Consider the following 22,301-nt stretch of genomic DNA (forward strand, 5'->3'; position numbering starts at 1 on the left):
CAAATTTCACGTTCCGAAACAAATCAAGGTCTATTTACCATGTAAAATATAAAATGAAAATGAAATGAAATCTTGAAGTTTAAAGTCCAACGTTACATACCGAGGCTAAGGGAGACTGTGATGAAAAATGAATGAAATGGCGGAATGAAGTGGGAGGAAACTGGGGAAACCCGAGAAAACCCATGCACACGATGTTTGTCCACCAAAAAGTTCACTTGGCGCGAGCTGGGATCGAACCGAGGACCCCATGCACCAGAAATGAACGCTCTACCACTGAGCCACCGCAGCCCCGAACGTTTAAAATATAGTTTTAAAAAAATGGAATACTATATTAACTGGCCAATATAAAATTATTCTATAGGTAGAGCTGAGTAAGATGCCACATTATGTTCTCCACACATTTCTTTTGCATGCTTGCCAATATCATATGTTTAATATGTGAACCAGATTTTCCATAAAACTTTAATTATGTTCCAACTGTTCTCCAAATCACCCGAGAACAAATTTAATTTCGGGGATTTTGTTTTAATAAATATGCTTTATTTCCTTTCAATGTTATTACCTAGTTTCAGAAAGAAAAAAACCTTTTTATTACGTCATGTTTCTTCTTTTTATTATTATTATTATTATTATTATTATTATTATTATTATTATTATTATTATTATTATTATTATTATTATTTGTGTTGGGATATTGTGAGATGAGGAATTCATTACTACTGCCTGTGTTATTTTAATTTTATATTGGGTGCCTTCCATTTCAATTCAGGCAGAGCAATCTCAGTTATTGAAACTTTTTTTTATAGCAACTAGACATGTTTTTAAGACACCCATATTTTTTTGTTTTGTCGAAAAAAATTTTCCCGCCAAGTAATAGGTCATCAAAGACAGGGAGTACAATTTATGAATTGTAGAAGACATGGAAAACTGTCAACTTCGGAGCCTCACCATTCGGCTATGGAGACAGGTAGAGTTATAATTCTTGTTGTGGTATGTACATAGGGATATAAATAAACTATATTTTATTATAGTTTGGTTTGCGCATGCGTATCTTTTTGTACATAAATTAACAAATAAACGTCAATTTATCTGAAAAGTCGAAGTTTGCGAATTTTTTTCGAGCACTTCCGGTTCGAATTTTAAAATTCTGTTTTCGCGGTTGGTAAGACCTGGTTACCCGCTTTCCGAAAAATATTTTGTATCGCTTGTGTGTACAACCGTTTTGTCGCAAAAAAATTCGAGAAATTGTAAAATTTTCAAAAATCGCCATTTTTGGGCGCCATTTTCTCGAAAACACCACCTTTTAAAATTTTGAAATTTTGTCAGATGGTTCAACTTTGCATGAATAATAAACACACCAAATACCATTCTCGACCAATGCTTCATGAATTAACTGCAGCCTTTTAAAGTTAGCGAAGTTTCGTTCACTTTGATGTCACAGTTAGCAACACTGGGAACAATAAAAGTGCAATGATTTGATGTTTGTGGTTGACATTCATTAAATAAAGAATAAAAGGTTTTCTTGGCTGTTTTTATTATTATTATTATTATTTTGATCAAGAAGGCGCTCTGAAATAGTAAAATGAGCCTCCCTCTACTCCTCCGTTTTCTTAAACCGAAATAACCTGAGGTAGAAATTACGATTACGAAACACACAAATTTTAAGTTTACTTGAAATGGCCATCCAATAAATTCTGATGATCTACAAAAAGCCTGAACTATTACCTCAGTGATGATTTGGAATGCTCCAGACAAAGTCTCAATTAAGTGCGATGTCATTACAGTGATCGAAAAAGGACAAAAAGTTTAAAAAATCGAAACTTTTCTTATGCGTTCCAAAGAAATTTCGTATCGTACATTGCTGGTATAACTGTAAGAATTGTGATTCATGACTACATCAAGAAAATCCAAAGAGAATTAATTACTACCGAAAAGCACCGTATAAAATTTCAAGATACAAATTCTATTATACTTCATGTGGACTTCGCTGAAAACTGGGCTGTTATTCTGCAAAGTGAAATTCAGAGTTATCACCGGAATATGAAACATATGACAGTTTTGTTGTAATAAACGACGATAAAACACACGATTCGGCTCATGTACTCATAACCATAGACAAGATTCTAAAAATATTCGAAGAAAAGCGAAAATATATTTTATAGAAAAAGGTTTGAATACGTGAAAATTAGTGTCTATAATTTCCCAAACCGTGTCAGTGATTTCTGATGGTGCTGCATCCCACTTTAAAAATCGCTTTCAGATGTTCGAGATGCAGACAGGTCTGATAAAGCAGTAGTTTTGCAGTGAAACCGGCCATGCAAGGGTTTCTGCGACGGTATTGAGGGGGGAGGTGTAAAGAATGTGGCAACGTGGCATAACCTTAAGCAAAAACAGATACACAGTATTAAAACCGCAGAAGAAAAAATGAAATGAAATCTTTAAGTTTTACGTCCCACGTTATGCCGGTTAGGCTAAAGAAGACGATGATTATGAGAAATGAATGAAATGGTGGAATGCAGAAAGTGGGAGGAAACGGGATAACTCCGAGAAAACCCACGAGCACGGTGTTTGTCCACCACAAAGCCCATACGGCGCGAGCTAGGATCGAACGAGGGACCCCAAGCACCGGACGTGAACGCTCTACCACTGAGCCACCGCGCCCCCACTAAAACAGCAGAAGAATTCGTGAGTATAGTGCAAGTACAAACTCCGGGTATTACTCTCGTTTTGTCGCCTAGAACTGAATTCGACGACTTCCGGAATAAAAAAGGGAAAGTATGCGACCGGTAACTGGTATTCAACGAAGTCATCTTTGGCTTTCGGAAAATGGCAAAGTTTTTATGGCAGTAACGGGTCACCATGAACTAACTTCATGCTTCCCTCAAAATCGAACTTCTGCAATTCAAAGTGTAGATTTAAGAAATCTTCAAAAAGGAACTTTTGTTACATACATATATGTATGATAACCAGTGGTGCGTAGCAGAAATATTATGAATAAATCATGAATTACGTGAAGTGCTGTTTATGATTCTACATGGACCTTCAGCATTTGTGATATCGACAATGTGCTACGCAGGGGCGGATCCAGGACGGACTTCTGGAATGGGGGGGGGGAGTAATACTTCTCTTAGAGGTACTTTTAAGAGCTCCAAACTCTGAAATCGGTTTTATTTATATATAAAATAAAAAAAAAAAAAGTTTCTTCCCCCTAGATCCACTCCTGGACGAGTTGTGTGTGAGCCAACACCTATTGGAGCACCTGCACGGTTACATGCTATTAGCGAAGACGACACCAACCAAGCAAATGATTGGTCCATGTAAAATAATAATAATAATAATAATAATAATAATAATAATCAGTGAAATTTTATTTCCGAAGACCATTTTAAGTAAGTGAACTTAAAATTTGTGCGTTTCGTAATCGTAATTTCCATCTCAGATTATTTCGGTTTAAGAAAACGGAGGAGTAGGGGAGGCTCATTTTACTATTTCAGAGAGCCTTCTTGATCAAAATAATAAAAAAACAGTCAAGAAAACCTTTTATTCTACATTTAATGAATGTCAACCACAAACATCAAATCATTGCACTTTTATTGTTCCCAGTGTTGCTAACTGTGACATCAAAGTGAACGAAACTTCGCTAACTTTAAAAGGCTGCAGTTAATTCATGAAGCATTGGTCGAGAATGGTATTTGGTGTGTTTATTATTCATGTAAAGTTGAACCATCTGACAAAATTTCAGAATTTTAAAAGATGGTGTTTTCGAGAAAATGGCGCCCAAAAATGGCGATTTTTGAAAATTTTACAATTTCTCGAATTTTTTGCGACAAAACGGTTGTACACACAAGCAATACAAAATATTTTTCGGAAAGCGGGTAACCAGGTCTTACCAACCGCGAAAACAGAATTTTAAAATTCGAACCGGAAGTGCTCGAAAAAAATTCGCAAACTTCGACTTTTCAGACCAGAGGTGAACGCTCTACCACTCAGCCACCGCGCCCCCTATCCAGATGGAAGTTAAAGTCAATATACGTAAACATTAGCATCATTTATTAGCATAACAATCGATATAACTGCTTGAAGGATTCGTACAGTAATGCTAAAGGTTCCAAGTTAATCTGCGACGTTGCCACATAGTGAAATTTTGATTCCCTATAGCGACTGTACGAGGGCCTGGAGAGTATACCATTACATAGTTTTTTAAGAATATTTAAAGAAATATATAATTACAGTGTAGAATTCACTTCAAACCTCAAGATATGCATGTGTTTATAAATTATATTCGCTCTACTTTCACTAAACTAGTATTGTCTCTTATCTGTGTCTTGAGAATGCTGCCAGTGAAGAAGTCGGGAGATTCAACGACTGATGATTAATAGATTTATTAACAGTGTAGAAAAGAGCAAGGTGTAAAAATTTGGCGTTTATTTATTCTACATAATTTTCATAATGATATCTTCAATAAAATAAATTAAACTTTTGGTGTTTCATCCGTGTTTTATGTATTTTAATTCATGTTTTAAACGCACTGACGAAATGTATAGCAGTAATGATTAACGCAATTAGTGCGTCTGAAACCTTATTTAAAATAAATAAAACACGAAAAGTTTAATTTACTTACCTTTAAAGTTTACTTTTAAGACTTTCTTTCAAGAAACTTACATTAACCACCATATATAAAATCACACGCTTAATATCTTATTAATGTTTTATAAAGATAACCAAGGAAGTTGTCGCTTTTTCACCCACCACCTTCGAACATCAATATGTCACCTCAGACGTACCTACCTAGTTTTTTAAGTATTCATCAGCATCGACGACCTTCTGCCAACGTTCTGGAAGGCCACGGATTCCATCGCGGTAGAATTTGGTAGGCCGTGAAGCGAAGAAGGTATCAAGTGCATTTTGCACCTCTACTAGGGATTTGAACTGGCGTCCTCTAAGGTAATTGTAGAAGCAATGGAACAGGTGATAATCGGACGGTACAATGTGCGGGAGTATGGCGTGACAATAGTGTTTCCCATCCAAGGTGTAGAATGGTGTACCGGGTCATCCTAACCACGTGGGGCTTAGCGTTGTCCTGTAACAGGAAGATCCCTTTGCCATTTAGAAGTACTCGCTGGAGAGTTTTCAGTTTTTCTTGAACACGGCTCAACTGCTTACAGTACACAGTTGCATTGATGCTCTGAACAACTAGTAGTACTTCCCGATGCACGATGTCGCGAGCAGTCCACCAAACACACAGGAGGACCTTCCTCTGGTGCAATACTGGTTTCGACTGTTTTAGAACCGGTTCATTGGATGCTAACCAATGCTGACGGTGCCGTGGAGCTTCGTACAGGACCCAGTTCTCATCTCATGTCAACAAGCTGTCCAGAAATTGCTCCTTTCTCAGACGAGACAGCAAAGAAACACAGATGTCTGCTCGCGCTGCCTTCTGGCCCGGAGTCAAATCATGTGGGACCCATCGACCCAACTTGTAGTGCTTCCCAAGTTGAAGGTGCTGCCGAATGGTTTCTCCACTCACACTGAATTGTAGTCCCAGTTCCTCATATGTCTAATCACTGTTCGCCTCAATTGCTGCCTGAAGATCTTCATTTTGTACATGTGTTGGTCTTCCGGCACGTTGTGCGTCTTCGAGTGTTTAGTCACCGTCATTAAATTTGTTAAACCATCGCTGCACTGTCCGCGTAGTCACGACACCCTCACCAAAGGCCTGGCGTATCTTCCGCCCCCGTTGCAGTGGCGTTTGACCCCAGTTTGAACTCGTACACCGTACACGCCCGTATGACGCTCTGTGGAGGTCCTATGTTCACTCTGTCCTTGCGCAAGTTTACGGTGAAACTGACCTTCCAGAACCAGGTAGTATGTTGGATATATCCACACCAACAACTGACCTTCGCCTTATCTCCATTTGCATTTAACTCACGGTTTGAGAACCAACTGAACATACATCTCCACAAAAAGCGACAGAACTTTCTTGGTTACCTTTATATTATTTCATTGTTTAAAGGTATTTTTGTTTCTTCCGTATTTTGAAAGATATATCGTAAACTACTCACCTGCGGTATATTACGTGCAAATGCAGCTTGAAACAAATTGAAAAAAAAATCATTAAATGGTTTTTAATCTACAATACTGTATGCATCATGCTAAGTTATCAGGCATGTGAAAGAACGGAAAGTAGAAGAAAAAGAAAACTTACCAGAAACACAAACACTTATCAATCCCACGAATAAATAATTTTAAAATTAATATTCCAACGTAAAACTCGTTAATTTAACTTTCTGATATTCCCGTGTAACAATTCAATGCGATATCAGACTTGACCGGCTTCGAACCAATAAGCATGCCTCCTATATTTTGCGAAAACATCAACAATTGCGCTCTACTTGCTGTTTGACTGGCCTTCCAAATTCTACTCCGGTTTCTTTGTTTGAGTAATAATAATAATAATAATAATAATAATAATAATAATAATAATAATAATAATAATAATAATAATAATAATAATAATTGAAAGGAGCGTAAGCAAAGTTCAACCACTCGATTCAAACATCTGAGTGTACGCGTTGTTCGTCTGTTTGTTCCACGATAACTTTCGTAACATTTATCGGATTTTAAAGAAACTTCGCTTACTTTCCCTTTGAGACTAGGAAATAAACTATTACTTGATGCTGAATCCGTCAACAATAAAGGGTAAACTCATCCCAAGTCAATAAGCATATACATATGATAACGCAACTTTCAATAAGCACGTCGTGAATTTACCCCGTCTTTAAATAATAATAATAATAATAATAATAATAATAATAATAATAATAAAAAGCTTAAGAGCAGAAATTTGTTAAGGTGCAAAGAAGATGAATTCAGAAGTTTTAAATTTAACATCCCTATTTTCCGAAATAATGAGGAAGGCCTATTGCTTCAGGTTGATTCACCTTAACCCTTATCCGGACAAGACATTTTTGTAACGTAAACGGGCAACCGGGGCCTGTAAGGCCCAGTATATATTTTAAGTGCAGAATACACAAAATCAATGCCTATTGTCACTTACTGCTCAGACTAGTCTAGAATGTACCGGTATATATTTTTGTCAAGTAGCGAAACTTCGTGTCACGCTTTTGTAAGCCAAGCAGAATAGCAAATCCGGTCCAGACATTTTTGTAACGTAAACGGGCAACCGGGGCCTTTCAGGCCCAGTATATATTTTAAGTGCAGAACACTCAAAATTCAATGTCTGTTGCCGCATACTGTTCCGACTAAAGGTTACAATAGTCACGTGTTCAATATATAATTATGTGACAATTTGATCTAATATTTGACAGGAATTTGACTAAAGTTATACGGGGCCTCCTAGGCCCCGGTTGCGCGGTTACGTCAGGAAAAGATTTTCAAATTAAAATAAATAAATAAATAAATAAATAAATAAATAAATAAAAGCTTTACCAACTCGATATGTTCATGATTTTAACTTCGACGAAAGATAGAAGAATTCAGTATTTTATGTCTTCGAAATATGTATGGTTATTGAGAAATTTTAGAAAAATGAAGCTACTGGGCCTGGGAGGCCCCGGTTGCCCGGATAAGGGTGAAAGAAAATTGAGGTTCAGACACTGACTGAGTCGAGGCGAGACCTTCAGTTTTACCCTTGACCGATTTAACCTCAACAGATGCATGATTCATAAAAGTAATTTTTAAATTTACCCTAAATTTTTTTATGAAACCCTTTCTGATTTGAGCCCGCCGAGTGCATATATATATATACTTTTTAATTTCGTAATGTAAATAGAAGCAGTCGGCAGTCCACAGGTTGGCTTTCACTTTGGTCCAATGCACCACGCGTAGATTTGAAACATAGTACATTATTTAATGAAGACTTAAATGGTTAAGTACAGATACTCTTATAACACATGACTACTACTTACTTGCTCATTTTCTTCATTTGTAACGAGTGGCAGCTTAGAAGGATCGAGATGAACCTCGGGAGTTAAACTACTCATATTCTGATTTCCAGATCCTTGCATTGTTTCCCAACCCATCAACAATTTATCTTCTGTTATTACATGACCATTAGTTGAACTGCAAGATAAAAATAATTACTTATACACTGCTGAATAATTATTAGAAAATCATTTCATTTTGTAGCCTAAAAAAGAACGAATGTAACTTAAGCTACCTGATTTAGTCTTAATCCTTCGCTATCTGATACATATATATTAAAAGAAAAACTTAGTAGCATCGTGAACTGGTGACAAAATAAACACAAAAAATATAAAATCGTGGGAAAATTAGGAATTATCAAAAAATTTAAATTAAAAAATCAACCCATTTTCTCAGTTCCAAAGCGATGACGGACGTAATAACGTACAAAATAGTTCGACTATCGCTGACAAAATCAGACATCTTTCAGTACTAAAACACAAAAGTAGAGCTGAGCAATTGCTAAATGTATACACAGCCCACTAAACACAACACTGATCAAGGCTATTTGACAAATATGTAAAAACACGAACACGTAAGTGTCAATACGCTAACTGTTACGTGTTTATATATATATATATATATATATATATATATATATTAATGATATAGCCTTGCTCAGTGTGTGTTGTATTTCGTTTGACAATATGTAAACAAGGTCTGATAGAATAGTTTTAGATACGACAATATACATATAAATCACGGTGAACACAAATGGATTGGCTCCACGAAAACAGCGATGGTCGAAGAGGGAATATCAGTTGTAGATGTCTATTGCTATAAATTATATTTCATATTATAACTACGTGTTTAAATGTGAAGTGTATACCGCATTTCAACTATACCGAAAGACAATTTTGAAATAAGAAACATCAAACGAAAGTGCTGTTTTTGCCGCTCAACTATCTTGTTGCTCTGGCTAAATGCATTGAGTCTTATGCGAGTCGGCTCACTGCGGCGACAGCCACAGAAAGTTGCCTACGTGCCTGCAAGCAGGGAGTTAAAAGAAAGAAAAATGTTTTCTACAAATTCTTTTGTACAAGAGTTCATTTCATGTGCAGCGTGTGAAAAAAAAAGTTTGCAAAGGGAGCTAATAGGTCTTTAATTAGCAATGAAGACAATGAAAAATTAATTGAGGAAATAGAGAAATACATACCGTTTTATATATATATATCTATATGTATATATCTATATCTATCTATCTATCTATCTATCTATATATGTATATATAACCGTTTGCAAGAATATTCAGATATAAATTTAAAGAAGAAATTGTAGGAGTAAGAATGTTTCGTTACTATAAGAACCTGAAATGAGCTTTCAAAAAAAAAAAAAAAAAAAAATAATAATAATAATAATAATAATAATAATAATAATAATAATAATAATAATACAGACAGGTACATTGTTTGATAATTACATTTCGCTCTCATACTATACATGGTTTCAGATCAAGAGAACCCTGGTTCCAGGAATTCACAGATCACCCACATGGCTCTGACCCTTGTCAACTGGCCATAAATCTAAGAAAACAAGAGGCGAGAAACAGAAAAAGAGATTGCCAAATGTCCTCTTTTCTCAAGATTTTTTTTCAGTTTGTGTTAGTGTGTTCGGTTATAATTCGCTACAATGTCAATGTTTTTCCGACCTTGGTTAAACAATAACACTCGTAACGAGCAATATTTGGACGAAAATCCGGAGCCTGGGCCTTCTTCACCAAGAACTCCGACGAAAGAAGATAATGTTGTAGTTGGAAGGGGAGCTAAGTTGCGTAAGCAAACGATAATGTTAGTGATTTTTTTTTCTTCTTCTTTCGAAGTGTCATCGATAATGGTGGTGTCTTAACTTCGAAAAACTTAAATAAGTTATTAACGCAGGCGACTGGTGTTAGCATTAGTACTATAAAAAGAATTTGTGGGAAAATTGATGTGAAAAACTATTCGACATCAACAAAAAAGAGTTGTAAAACAAAAGCTTAAATTCGACAAAATTGACGATTTCACTCGTGATTTATTGCGCCGTTTGGACGTTTTTGAATTTTATAAGGAAAGCAAATCTCCCACAACGGAAGCGCTAATTGAAGCAATGAGGCTTAAGACAGCTGACACCGAATACAAGTTTCCATACCAACGCACTACATACGAAGTATTAATTTTAAATATAAAACCTCGGCGAAAAAATGTATTCGTAGTGAATCACCACATGTGTTTGCATGGTGATATATGTAGATACCTGTATAGTATCAATAATCTTCGTGCTCAGGGTTATGCAGATGTGTACTTCGACGAAATTTGGTTTGCTAGTAACTCCTGTCGGATGAAGAACTGGTCAGACGATTCAAATAATTGTGCTATAACGAGTCCCGGGAATAAAGATGATAAAATTGTTATTCTACATTGCGGGGGACGTTCAGATTTTATTGACGATGCGCTTCTAGTAACTCACAAAACAATGTCTGATGCTCCAGCAGATTACCATGGTAGCATGAATGCAGATATCTTTGAGAATTGGTTTGAGGAGAAACTATTGAAACACCTTGAGACACCATGTGTAATTGTTGTGGACAATGCCCCGTATCACAGTCGTGTTCTCAACCCAAAACGAATCTCTTCCTGGAAGAAAAATCAAATTCTTAACTATATAACCTTGCATAATATCCCCATTCCTAATCCTGTTCCTATAATTCCCATTCTCCTTGAAGTTATACAAGAGAACACTTCTGTTACCGACAGAAAAAAGAAATATGCAGTAGACGAATTAGCTGCAAAATATGGGCATATTGTGCTACGTTTACCACCTTACCATTGCATCCTCAACTCCATCGAAATTTTGTGGTCAGAACTGAAGGGTAGGGTTTCGTCTCAAAATTTAAGGAAACTGGCAGTGGGGGAAGTAATACAACTTCTTAAGGAGTCGTGCATTCATGTGACGCCCGAAAAGTGGATAAATAATATCAAACATGTAGAAAGCATTGAAGGAAGTTACGAAAACTTTCAATCTATTTTTGATGAAAGGATTGAAATCTGTGTACAAGTAACAGATTCTTTAGAAGATGAGAGCGATGATGATAGCTCATAAACAAGAAAGATAAAAGTTTACTACATTTTGATCACACACATATATTAATGTTGAAATCATAATTATTGTTAGTAATTGTAAAAGTAGTAACGACAATAGTAGTAACAGTAAAATGGCTATTGCACACGCTATCATATTCGTGGTTCTGACTGATTTCCAGGTAAAATTTTCGTTATTCACTTCACATTTTGAGACAAGTGGAGGGCTTTTTATTTTTAAATTAAAAGATAATGAGCCTGGTCTAGAGATCCAGAAATAAAGGCGATGGAAGTCATGTACTGACATCACCCACTAAAAGTTGGCTGGATGGCCATACACATTCATAAGCAGTATCTCCAGGCAGTTTGTAGTAACTTTCAGTCACTAATACTAATAACAGTTGTACCCGTTCTCCAAGTGCTTGGGCGAAATCATTCCCCAAATTTATCATTACACCCAAAATAAGTGTAAAGGACCCCCCCCCCACGAGAAAAAGGAAAAAAATGAATAAAAGTACCCATACTAATTTACATCCCAAATAATAGGACGCTATTTAACGTGGCAGCCAGTGCTAATTTCTATCTATACAAAATCAATCTAGATATCCTTATCTCTCCCTCCACAATTTTACTCTTTCAATTATAAGAAAATGCATTCTTGGCCATAATTAATTATTATATTAAAATGCTAAGTTTTCCTTTATAGATAACGTTCTTAAAGGCATCATTAAGGTATAATTAAACCGACTGTGCTACTTTCTATGAAATATTTTGTCTTTCAAATAATAATAATAATAATAATAATAATAATAATAATAATAATAATAATAATAATAATAATAATAATAATAATAATAATAATAATAATGCTATGTTAAATCTATCACAAAAAGTAATAACATTATGTCTTTATTTTCACTTGTTTTCCTTCCTTTTTTCTTTCTTGTTTCTTCTACCTAGTGACATCGGACATCTGGCAACAACCACCAACCATCGTCCTAACAAGGGGTGGGTTGCCCTTTTGGTAGTGGTGTGAGAGAAGGCTCACATGTTTTGGAATTTCCTATACACACTACACTTTTGTTGATTTCCTACAACTAGGAAAAAATACAGATAAAATTATCATTCTCAATTTTTTTCCATTTCATATATGAAAAACAACAAAAAAATCAACTGTACTGTATAAAAATGGTAAATTTAAAATGTGAAGAGTATGCGCGAAAAACGACGAAAGCCCTCATTGTTAATATGTTCAAATTACTTAGTTCCGTGGATAATTGCGTATATCACTATATATAATGTAAAATTTTCCCTTCAGGAATCTATCACTTTATTTTTTTTTTTCCTTTCCTTCTTAAATTCAGAATTAGGACAAAAGCAATAGCACATTCTTCGAAGTCCATCGTTCTGTGTCCAATCCCGCCAAATTGTGATACCAAATGCCCAGCAACTTTTCTGTTGCAGTCGCCAGTGAGCGAGGGTGTGGCAACACAACTTGTAACCTGATTGGGTTCGTTTCTTGCCTGTCCCTGTTTGGGATAAGCCATTCTTGTAACCCGATTGGGTTCGATTCTCTTATTCGGGCACTAAAGATTTTTATTTATGGTAGACTTAGTGGTTAGAGGGAACAAGCATTTCACTCCGCAGCTAGTAATGCTAGAATAAAGGACAAGCAAACCTCAAAGTTGGACCACGAACCAATTTGAACTCAGATTGAGGTTGCAGTCGCGCGTACCCCCGTTAATATCCACAGAGTGCACACAAGTACCTGGATATAATACCCACAATTTCGATAGTGATTCATGTAATGAATATGGTAAAGAAACTGGAAACAAAACATATACATGAAGTAAATTTTATTTCATTAAAAACAAGCCATATATTAGATTTACTTACGTGTACAACTTTTACTATGTTTTATTGATAAACCTATTTGAATATGTACTCAAAATCTATTAGCCCATTTCAAATTTTAAGATTTATATGAAGAAATGATTATGAAAGATTGATTTTAAAAAAATTGCACACCGTAGTTGCCGGCTAGAATTTAATTTGAACGATATATTAACACTTAGCACACGTTATTTATTTACACTCCACTTCATTGAACTGCAGATTGATGATTTTTTTTTTTTGGGGGGGGGGACCTTGTAGTTATTCCCTGTGAAGAAATTCCTTACAGATTCATGTCCTTTCTCCAATAATCATTTTCTGGCTCTGTCCTAGTTACTGCTGCTCAGCTTTGACAATAATCAAATCTGTGACTGCATCAATTCCTTGTTTTTATGGCGTGGGCTTATATTACTTTGAATAATATCCTTTGCTTTTACATACGTTCAATAACTCCATGAAGATTTCACGTTGAAACAATTGCATTAATCATAATTCATATTTACATTACTAATTCGACAACACTTTGAACGATGGTCCAGAAATTTTAAGATTTTCTTAACACACGCTGCATTTCTTAGTTTGTCTATGCAGCCATCGTCACCAAGCACCTTCGCGCGTTCAGCATCAAGCGTCTGTATTCTTACGCCTGATACTAACTACGCTTATTATTGAAAAGCACCTTTTCATAGACAATATACACATTGTCGAATTTGAATTTTATTCGCTATCAAAGTTACATAATCAAAGTGCTAAAAGTGATAAGGATAAGCATCGATGATGCTGGAGTTAGTTGAACTATTTCTTTATAGAGTTACTGCCGCTTTACCTTCCTTCGTGCTTTGAACAGGCAATGCAAGTCACCATTGCACAGCGTTGCCAACACATTAAAAAAAAACAACCACAATAATAAGGTTTGCGTCAACGTATAGTGCATGGAGCCTTATTCCACTTCAGATGAGACTGACTAGGGAATTTATAAGGGAATGGGAGTGAGGGAGGACACACGCTCACAAACTGTTTTGTCTCCGTGAAGCTGCTGAGTGTAAGCCACAATGACGAGATAGTTTTGCAACTGTTTTGTCGCCAGTTAGCGGTAGGCCTTAGTTTGACGTTTGATTACAGACGACAGCTGCGAGTCTCAGCAATATAGATGTAGTTTCATGTTTGCCAACCTTAAAAAGCTATTACTAACAAAGATTCACAAGATATGAGATCAGAAAAATACAAATATTGTATGGAAATCTACTCATTTTATTTTCATTATTAAATAAATTTTGGAGATGCCATAAATGGGAGGGCGCACTGGTAATTTCGCCGCTGGGCAAGTCCATGCCTGAGGTGAAAACAATAAGTATCACTTATCTCTATGATGTAAAAAGCTTTTATTTATGATTGGTTGGTTGATTTGGGGCAACGGTTTCGAACCAGGAGGCAGGGGCGTGAAGAGCAACAATCTTGCAAACTACTCACAAAATTGTAAGAAATTAATCATTGTTTTTATTATTTTTTTTCCCACTCACGTGGTATAAGTCGCCGAATTCAGGAGTGAAAGAGTGTATGGCTGTTCTGGAGACGGACTGGGTAGCTTAGTGGTTAACACATTGGCATAGTACGTTAAAGATCCCGGGTTCGAGTCATGTACTCTTTTACTCCGTGTTTATCTCTGAATTCGCATCTATGGAGGATTTGGCGTTATAAATCGGTTGTTTACTCCTTTTTTAATACAATAAAAACAATTCATTACAATTTATTTCAAAATAGGAACCATATTTAGATTTGAGCGTTGATATTTTACAATGATTAGATATATAAGGTTTGCAGATGATATGGCGCTTGTTGTGGAATCTGAAGAGAAAATCAAGAAAATGTTAGAAACCTTGAGGAAGGGTTGTGAAGAATATGGGATGAAAATAAATGTTAGATAAGAGTCATGGAGACTGGAACGAAGCGGTCAGTGTCAAACAAAGAAGTAGGAAGGAAAAATAGAACAGGTGACTAGTTTTCGATAACTAGGTAGTAGTAGTATTAGTGAAGATATGAAGTGCGAACGTGAAATAATAGCAAGGATAGGAATGGCGAAAGAAGCCTTTAGGAAGAAGAAAATATTATTTTGTGGGACCTTAAATAAAAGAGTTGAGAAAAAGACTAATAAAATGCTTCGTGTGCAGTATTGTACTGTATGGGTCAGAAACACAGACATTACGGGAAAATGATGAAAAACGACTGGTAGCTTTCGAAATGTGTGTGTGGAGAAGAATGGAATTAGTTGGGTCGAGCGGAAAAAGAATGAGAAGGTGATAGAAATGGTGGAGAAAAGACCAATTTTAGATATTATTAAGAAGAGGAAGAGAAACTGTTTGGGACAGTGGCTAAGAAGGAACTGTATTATGAGGGACGTTTTAGAGGGTATGGTGGCAGGGAAGAGGGGTGAGGATGAAGGAGACTACAATTAATGGACGATATCAAAACAGAAAAATCGTACGTGAAGACGAAGAGATTAGCGGAAGACCGCGGAGCATGCAAGCTTCTCAGTTGCAGGAAGTGACCTGCCAATAATGGCAGAATACCTATGATGATTATTATTATTTTCATTGCTAGATAAATTTAAATAAATTTGTTAAATGTGAATAATTAGAGCTGTTAACTAAGCATGATTTTTAACCTATAGTGTACAGTCAGATGAAGGCACAACAGTACGCATCAATTTCTCTCGATATTAATAGCTACGACAGAAGTTTTTGTACGGAATAATAACATACATTTTCCGCCATTAATCTACCTTCTATCTATGCTTTATATATATATCAGGGATGCAAATAAACATTCGCCCCCTCCGTGCGGGAGAGTTTTTAATATCACTATTAAAATACCGAAGGTAAGTAAATGATTTGTATTGTGGGAGGTGGGCTAGTAGCTGTTTTCTTGGGCTAGTAAAATTCTGTTGCTTATTTGCATCCCTGAGATATACTGTATATACATATAATATTTATGTCCTCATCACGTTACCAGGCTAAAATAAAGATAACTTACCTACTATGCTGTTCAACTTGAGGCTTTGTTGGCCTTGTGTTCGCCACTTTGGAACCAACAGGAGGCTTTACGTCAACCTTCGGCTTTTGTTCTGTAGACTGGCTCACCTGCATATCGATTTCCATCTGCAACAATAGATTTACAGTCTCCATTAAAATCTATGCGTAGTTTTACTCTAGATAATAACTTTTTAAATGTTAAGTAAGACTGTTCTGAACGCTACTGTTAAGTTTACATGAAGTAGATGATTTTTTTTAAATAGACCAGATCATTAAAGCGCAATACCCATAATACCAGAACTGCTTACTTTAAATACTTGTGTATATATACATATGTATATGTATTCGAAGTAAAAAAAGGTTGAATATACAGGGTATTAATGGGCTATTCCGACAAGCTATGAGGTGATTCCTCATATCAAAATTAACAGGTAATTCCTTACATCAAAATAAGAAAAGTTTATATGGAAAATAGCGTAGTTTTAGAGTAGGGCCATCCGAAAGCGCGTTAAAACTGCATTTTTAACATGCCTTATTTTGACCGTGACAAACTGTGGAGTGGTCGTTCATATCAGCATAAAGAAGTCACACATATCCCATCCAAACGTGCATATTTCACCAATGTGCAATAAGTGCGCAAGGGATTCCCTGCAGGCCATAAATCCCAGACATGCTCCCAACATAATTCTAACATATGCTCTCATTTCAAGGTGGATCCAAAATAGACAAAAGGAAAGTCTTGACAGAAGTGAAGACGAAAACCGTCGACAGGAAGTCGGAAGTACTAGGGACCATGATATCCATGCTTCCTAGTGTTTAGAATAACACGTACTGTGATGTTCCTTGTTTCACGCTTATACGTGAAAAAATACATCGCAGCAGGCATTAGGAAACTACATGAGAAACTATGGAGTTGACGGTCCCTGACACTTCCGAAGTATTCCGTGTTCACTGCTGTTAAGGCTTACCTTTTTGTCTACTTGGGACCCACTTTTAAATAAGAGAATATCTGAAAATTCTGTTGGAAGCATGTCTGGGAATTACACTCTGAAGGGAATTCCTTGCGCACTAATTGCACTCAGGTGGGTTATACTTTTTAATAGCGCACGTGTAACTTCCTTTACGTTGCTATGGACCCCGCCACTTCACGGTTTCTACTTTTCAGAATAATGCGTGTTGAAAAGTATTTATTCCCCGCCTTTGGACGGCCCTACCTCTGAAAACTATGCACTTTTCCCCATATTTTACATGAATTTCTTTTCTTATTTTGATGTGAGGAATCATTTCTTCTAGTTTGTCCGTAAAGTTTAACACCCTGTGTGTACATATATTAAAGACGTAACATTACCTCTTCAACGGCTTGTGCATCTGGAAACCCATCATTTGAATCGAAATCTTCAATCATCTGTGAAGCTATATCTTCCTCCTCTTTAGGTTCCTGCTTCACATGTTGGCTGGACTCTATTTCAATAGGAATCTCCTGGAAAAAGATCAGAAAGTAAAGTAAATATTGAATACGGGTTTATAGCCTACTGTATTAATCCGTTAATTACAACAATATCCAGTCGGTCCTTTTAATATCCTCTAAAGATTTGACTGGTTATTTTCCAGTAAAGGACAGAATTTAAACAAGGCATATAAGGTCTAGTATGGAACAAGTAAAATAAAACCTACTCAGAAAGGAGCTACAATATCCTGCTTTGGCTTCACTACGAAACTGAATGCATAATATTGATTGAAGCAGTTATTTTATGAAATGAAATGAAATCTAAAGTTTTACGTCCCACGATTATGCCGGCTAGGCTAAAGGAGACTGTGATTATGAGAAATGAAGAAAATGGTGAAATGAAGAAAGTGGGAGGAAACGGGAGAACAGGGTATCTACTAAAATTCCAAAAATAAAATTCCGTGACTTTTTCGTGACCTTTTCTTTACCAAACCATAAAATTTTGTAGCACTCTCAAGGGCAAATTTAGGTGCGAATCAGGTCGAATTTTCATGTATGTGATAGAAGCATACTTTACTTGCGATTTGCTAGCGTCTAAAGCCGACTATATAGACATTTTTGGCGGTGAATTTTGACGTTTTATAGAACAAAGTTTTTCAGTCAGTATTTATGTGTATACAGATAAAAAAAATCGTGACCCAAAAGCTAAATTTTGTGACTTTTTCATGACTTTCATGATCGTTTTCTGATTTCGTGACTTTCGTGACCGATATACACCTTGGAGAACCGCGAGCTATCGAACCAAGGACACCATGCACCAGAGGTGAACATCTACCACTGAGCCACTGCGGCCCCCAGGTTGTTTCATGAATGCCACTTGGATGTTAGTGGTTTTATTTTGGCCTTGCACTTCTTCAAAGTTCAAGTTTTAAGCCACACTTTTCTTTTATAACCTAATGGATAAAATTAAACTTCTACATTTAAAGAAAAAAAATAACACCTAGACCTCCGAGAGAAAGACACAGAGAACAAAGAAATTACAGAATATAAGATGGACTTCAATATGATACAAAGGATAACGTACTGGGTAACGATAAAAGCTGTTGAATATCTAACGAACATAAAACAAAGAAATAACAAATGAAATTTTGTTACTGACCTCATCAAAATCTCCATTAGTTTCTGGTATATCGGGCTCAGTCTTGATTGGCTTTGTATGTAGCTTAGGTTTAAGAGAGAAGGTAGGTGATGCAGAAGCCTTACTATAAGTTCTGAAATATAATATTAACAAAGAAGTATTAACATAATTATCAATACTATCTGAAATAAGCTATTCGTGATACTACAGTTTCTGAAGAAACTTCAATTTCAGTATAAGCAAATGCATAAGCTGCAATATGGCTGACTTGAAAAAATAGTTTTCATTGTATGTATATGTACACTCATGTCCAAAATGATTGTCACATATCTATAACTGCCTTCTTGTAAGAATATAATTCGATAATGATTTTGCAGGGTACTTTTAATACTGATATTATGTGTATAATCGGGAAATGTATATTTGTAGTAAATTTCATAGGAAAAGAATTATAAATATATAAATCATAATGAGTAAAATAAAATATTGCTAAATGGACAAGAAAGTTTTATTTTCGTTTTATTGTTCTTATTTACTGCTCTTTTGACATGAAATTTGCCACATGTCCTTCCGATTATACACATACTAACATTGTAAGAAATATCGGACGAATTCGTTATCAAATTATATTCGTACAACAACATGTTTATAGACATGGGACAATAATTTTGGACATGAGTGTACATACAGTACTTTGTAAGGATATCATGTACTTAAAACTTTGTAAAGATATCGTGTAATTAAAATCAACTCTCCATCGATTCGAGGATAGAATTAATATATTTGAGATGTGGAAAAGCTACTTGCCGAACGGTGCTCACTCAAAAACTGTTTTCCGAATGTTGGATATCTCTCCAGCTAACTACCAGACATTTCCGGTTGAGATTACAACAGGGTTTCTACTGATCTGGAGAAATGTATTTCCCTGACTTCTCCCTGACCTTTGGCAGGAAATTCCCTGACTCATGACAGGTGTCTGATGACACTGACATATAAATAAGGAATAAATAACGGTGAACATTTATATGTGAGAACATTTATTTTATAAAGGCAAATAGTAATCAATTGTTCATACGTGCATTCCATTTCCATCACATAAAAATGTGAGCAACGTCCCATACTGTGATCATTAAATATCTACCCACAAACGTCTGACAATCAATTACTCTGAAGATACCATACTTCTTATACATTCATTTAATAATGACAAGGCTCTTTTAAAGTATCCTTATCCAGTTTTAATTAAGATCTGTTACTTATCCAATATTGCAATTTTTAGATTACCTACAGAAAAACAGCAATAAAACAGAAGAAAATAACAGCAATAAAAACAAAATAGGTATTGTAATGGTAGCCTACGCTGAAATTCTTGTATAATTAATGTTAGGAAAAACATAGTTTATAAAATTTCCCTGACTTTCCCCATTTTCCAATCTGTTTTTCTGAGCTTCCCTGATCTGTACCATTTTCCCCTGACTTGTAGGAACCCTGTACAATAATATAATAAAAATAAATAGGTTTGAATCCTCATAAAGGAAGAAGCTTTCCCCCCCCCTTTTTTTTTAATTCTTAAGTTTAATCTTCTCCCAGTCGCCTTCTGATATCATTCTCTCAAACCAGTAAAAGATCAAGGTCTGGAAAGTAGTTTGTTGCTCTGCCTCTCTCTAATGAAAGAGGAATAATGCTTAATGTTTATTTGTTTGAGTGGATGAGAGAGAAAAAGAGAGAGAAGGAAGGAAAAAGTAAAGATGACTTTACTAAACGATTCTCTTTATACAATCGTCTGACTAAACTGAGAAGGATGAGTTGTGTGACAACTGACAAGAAAGTAAGTTGTAGGTTAAAAGGAAGTGCATACAGAAAACTGCAATAAGACCAGCAGTAAACCTAGGCAATCGTAGGGACCCAGAAGTGGCGGAAGTGAGAATATTAAGATGGATGTGTGGTGTAACAAGGAACGATAGAATTATACAGGGTGAACATAAAGTTTCTCTCTGATAACAGAACATTAATAACAAGGAAACAAAGAATGGCAGAAGCATTCGGTCTGAAAACATTGCTTATATGATATTTCAAGAGTTTGCCACAGCCTGTGCTGTCATCTACTGCAGATTACCGCAGCTCGAAAGTCATTTCTTTAAAAATGGTGTCAACACAGCAGAAAGCGAAGGATGTGTTGTGGTATCATGAAACAAAATCTCCTGTCACAGTTCAACGAACATTCAGGAGAGAGTACGGACAGCAGCCACCAGATGTTAAGAGCATAAACGAATGGTATAGAAAGTTTATTGGAACAGGAAGTGTTTCAACAAGTTTATTGGAACAGGAAGTGTTTTAGATCGTGATAGAAGTAGCAGACCGAGTGTTAGTGAGAAAACCTGTGAAAGCTGTTCGTGTTGCTTTAACCCGAAGCCCATGGAAATCCTTGCGTTGTGCAGCACGTGAACTGGACATCCCGAAGTCAACTATGTTAAAAATTTTACACAAAACACTTGAAGTTATAAGCATATAATGTGCAGATTGTTCATGCGATAACACAAAAACACCGTTTCCGACGCGCAAGTTTCGCATGTGACATCGCATGGGCAACTAAAGTGCTTCCAAAAACTAGAAACAAAATTGACAGCTCAAAAACACTTGCAGATTTGTTTTGAAGAAGGGAATCTACGTCACATAGTTATTGCGGTCACTCAGCAAAGGTCGAATCATAAAGTCATTTTACCAACAGTGGGTGGAGGATTTCCTTGGCAACAGACCTTAAGATTCCAATGTTGCCGCTAGTAAGCACGTGTTTTCAGAAGGAAAGAAGCTATTTTAGTCTTTCGCTTTCTGTGCGTGGAAGTGGTTAAAAAAAAAGTCCCCCTTCCCAACATGCACACGAAGTGGCAACAGCGTAACATGTGCTTCTCCAAATGTCAATTTGTTTCTAGTTTTGAATACACTATAATGGAGAACATGTGAAAATTCTCTCAATCAGGTTTAAAAAAAAAAAATTTCGATTATTTGTCGCAAACTGCATGCTTCTATCGTTCCTAGCTATCTTGTTATTAATGTTTGTTATCAGGGAGAGATTTTATGTCCACCCTATATAAGATGCACTGTTAAAGTGGGAAATTTGAGTATAAGGTTTCAAGAATAGAGGCTGAGATGGCTTAGACAGGTAGAACGAAAAGACGACGACTATATGAGAAAGAGAACTGGAAAGCTAGAAGTAACCAGAAAATGGACGAAAGGACATAAAATAGAGGACGCCCAAGATAGAAGAGAGAACACGAAAAGAATTAAAGATAGGAATGAGGACCTCATAAAAAACACGGGCAAATCGGAGACAGAAGAAACAGAAACAAAATCTTTAAAATATCGAGAAATCAGGAAATTACAACACAGTTCCTAGTGTTCGAATCTGTAACTCAATTTAAGGAACAATATTTGCATTAGAAATTCTTTCCATTTCTATCGATAGTTCATTTACGTTGGTTTCTGTTTGAATTTAATGCACCATTTTTACCGAAGACTGTAAGACGTGGGCCTAAAGTTAAGCATGGAACCCAAACAAATGGACCCATAAGAAATATAACCCAGAACTTCTGCACTACGGAACTAGATGTTGTCCTGCTTTTTCCTGATACCTATACAACTCAAAATAGTTCTGGAAGTTTCTTCGTAAATAGTCAATACGAACAAATACATACAGGAATCAATTTCCAATAAAACCTGAAAACATAAAGCACTGCGTGTACACAAGAAGCTTACAG

The 22,301-nt window shown here is 35.9% G+C and overlaps 1 protein-coding gene across 1 annotated transcript in view; it reads right to left on the bottom strand.

Moving 5' to 3' along the window:
- PolA1 (DNA polymerase alpha catalytic subunit) overlaps positions 1-22,301 on the bottom strand; it is a 117,128-nt gene that overhangs the window by 80,149 nt on the left and 14,678 nt on the right. Inside the window, exons 5-8 of the mRNA XM_081769986.1 lie at positions 18,568-18,679; positions 17,310-17,441; positions 15,963-16,087; positions 7,929-8,082 (exon numbers count right to left, since the gene is read on the bottom strand). Of these exons, the coding sequence (XP_081626112.1) occupies positions 7,929-8,082; positions 15,963-16,087; positions 17,310-17,441; positions 18,568-18,679 (523 nt within the window). The remainder of the gene's footprint in view (positions 1-7,928; positions 8,083-15,962; positions 16,088-17,309; positions 17,442-18,567; positions 18,680-22,301) is intronic.

The sequence above is a fragment of the Thermobia domestica genome, chromosome 8 (assembly GCF_964235325.1).
Source record: "Thermobia domestica chromosome 8, izTheDome1.hap1.1, whole genome shotgun sequence".
Classification (NCBI taxonomy): Eukaryota; Metazoa; Arthropoda; class Insecta; order Zygentoma; family Lepismatidae; genus Thermobia; species Thermobia domestica.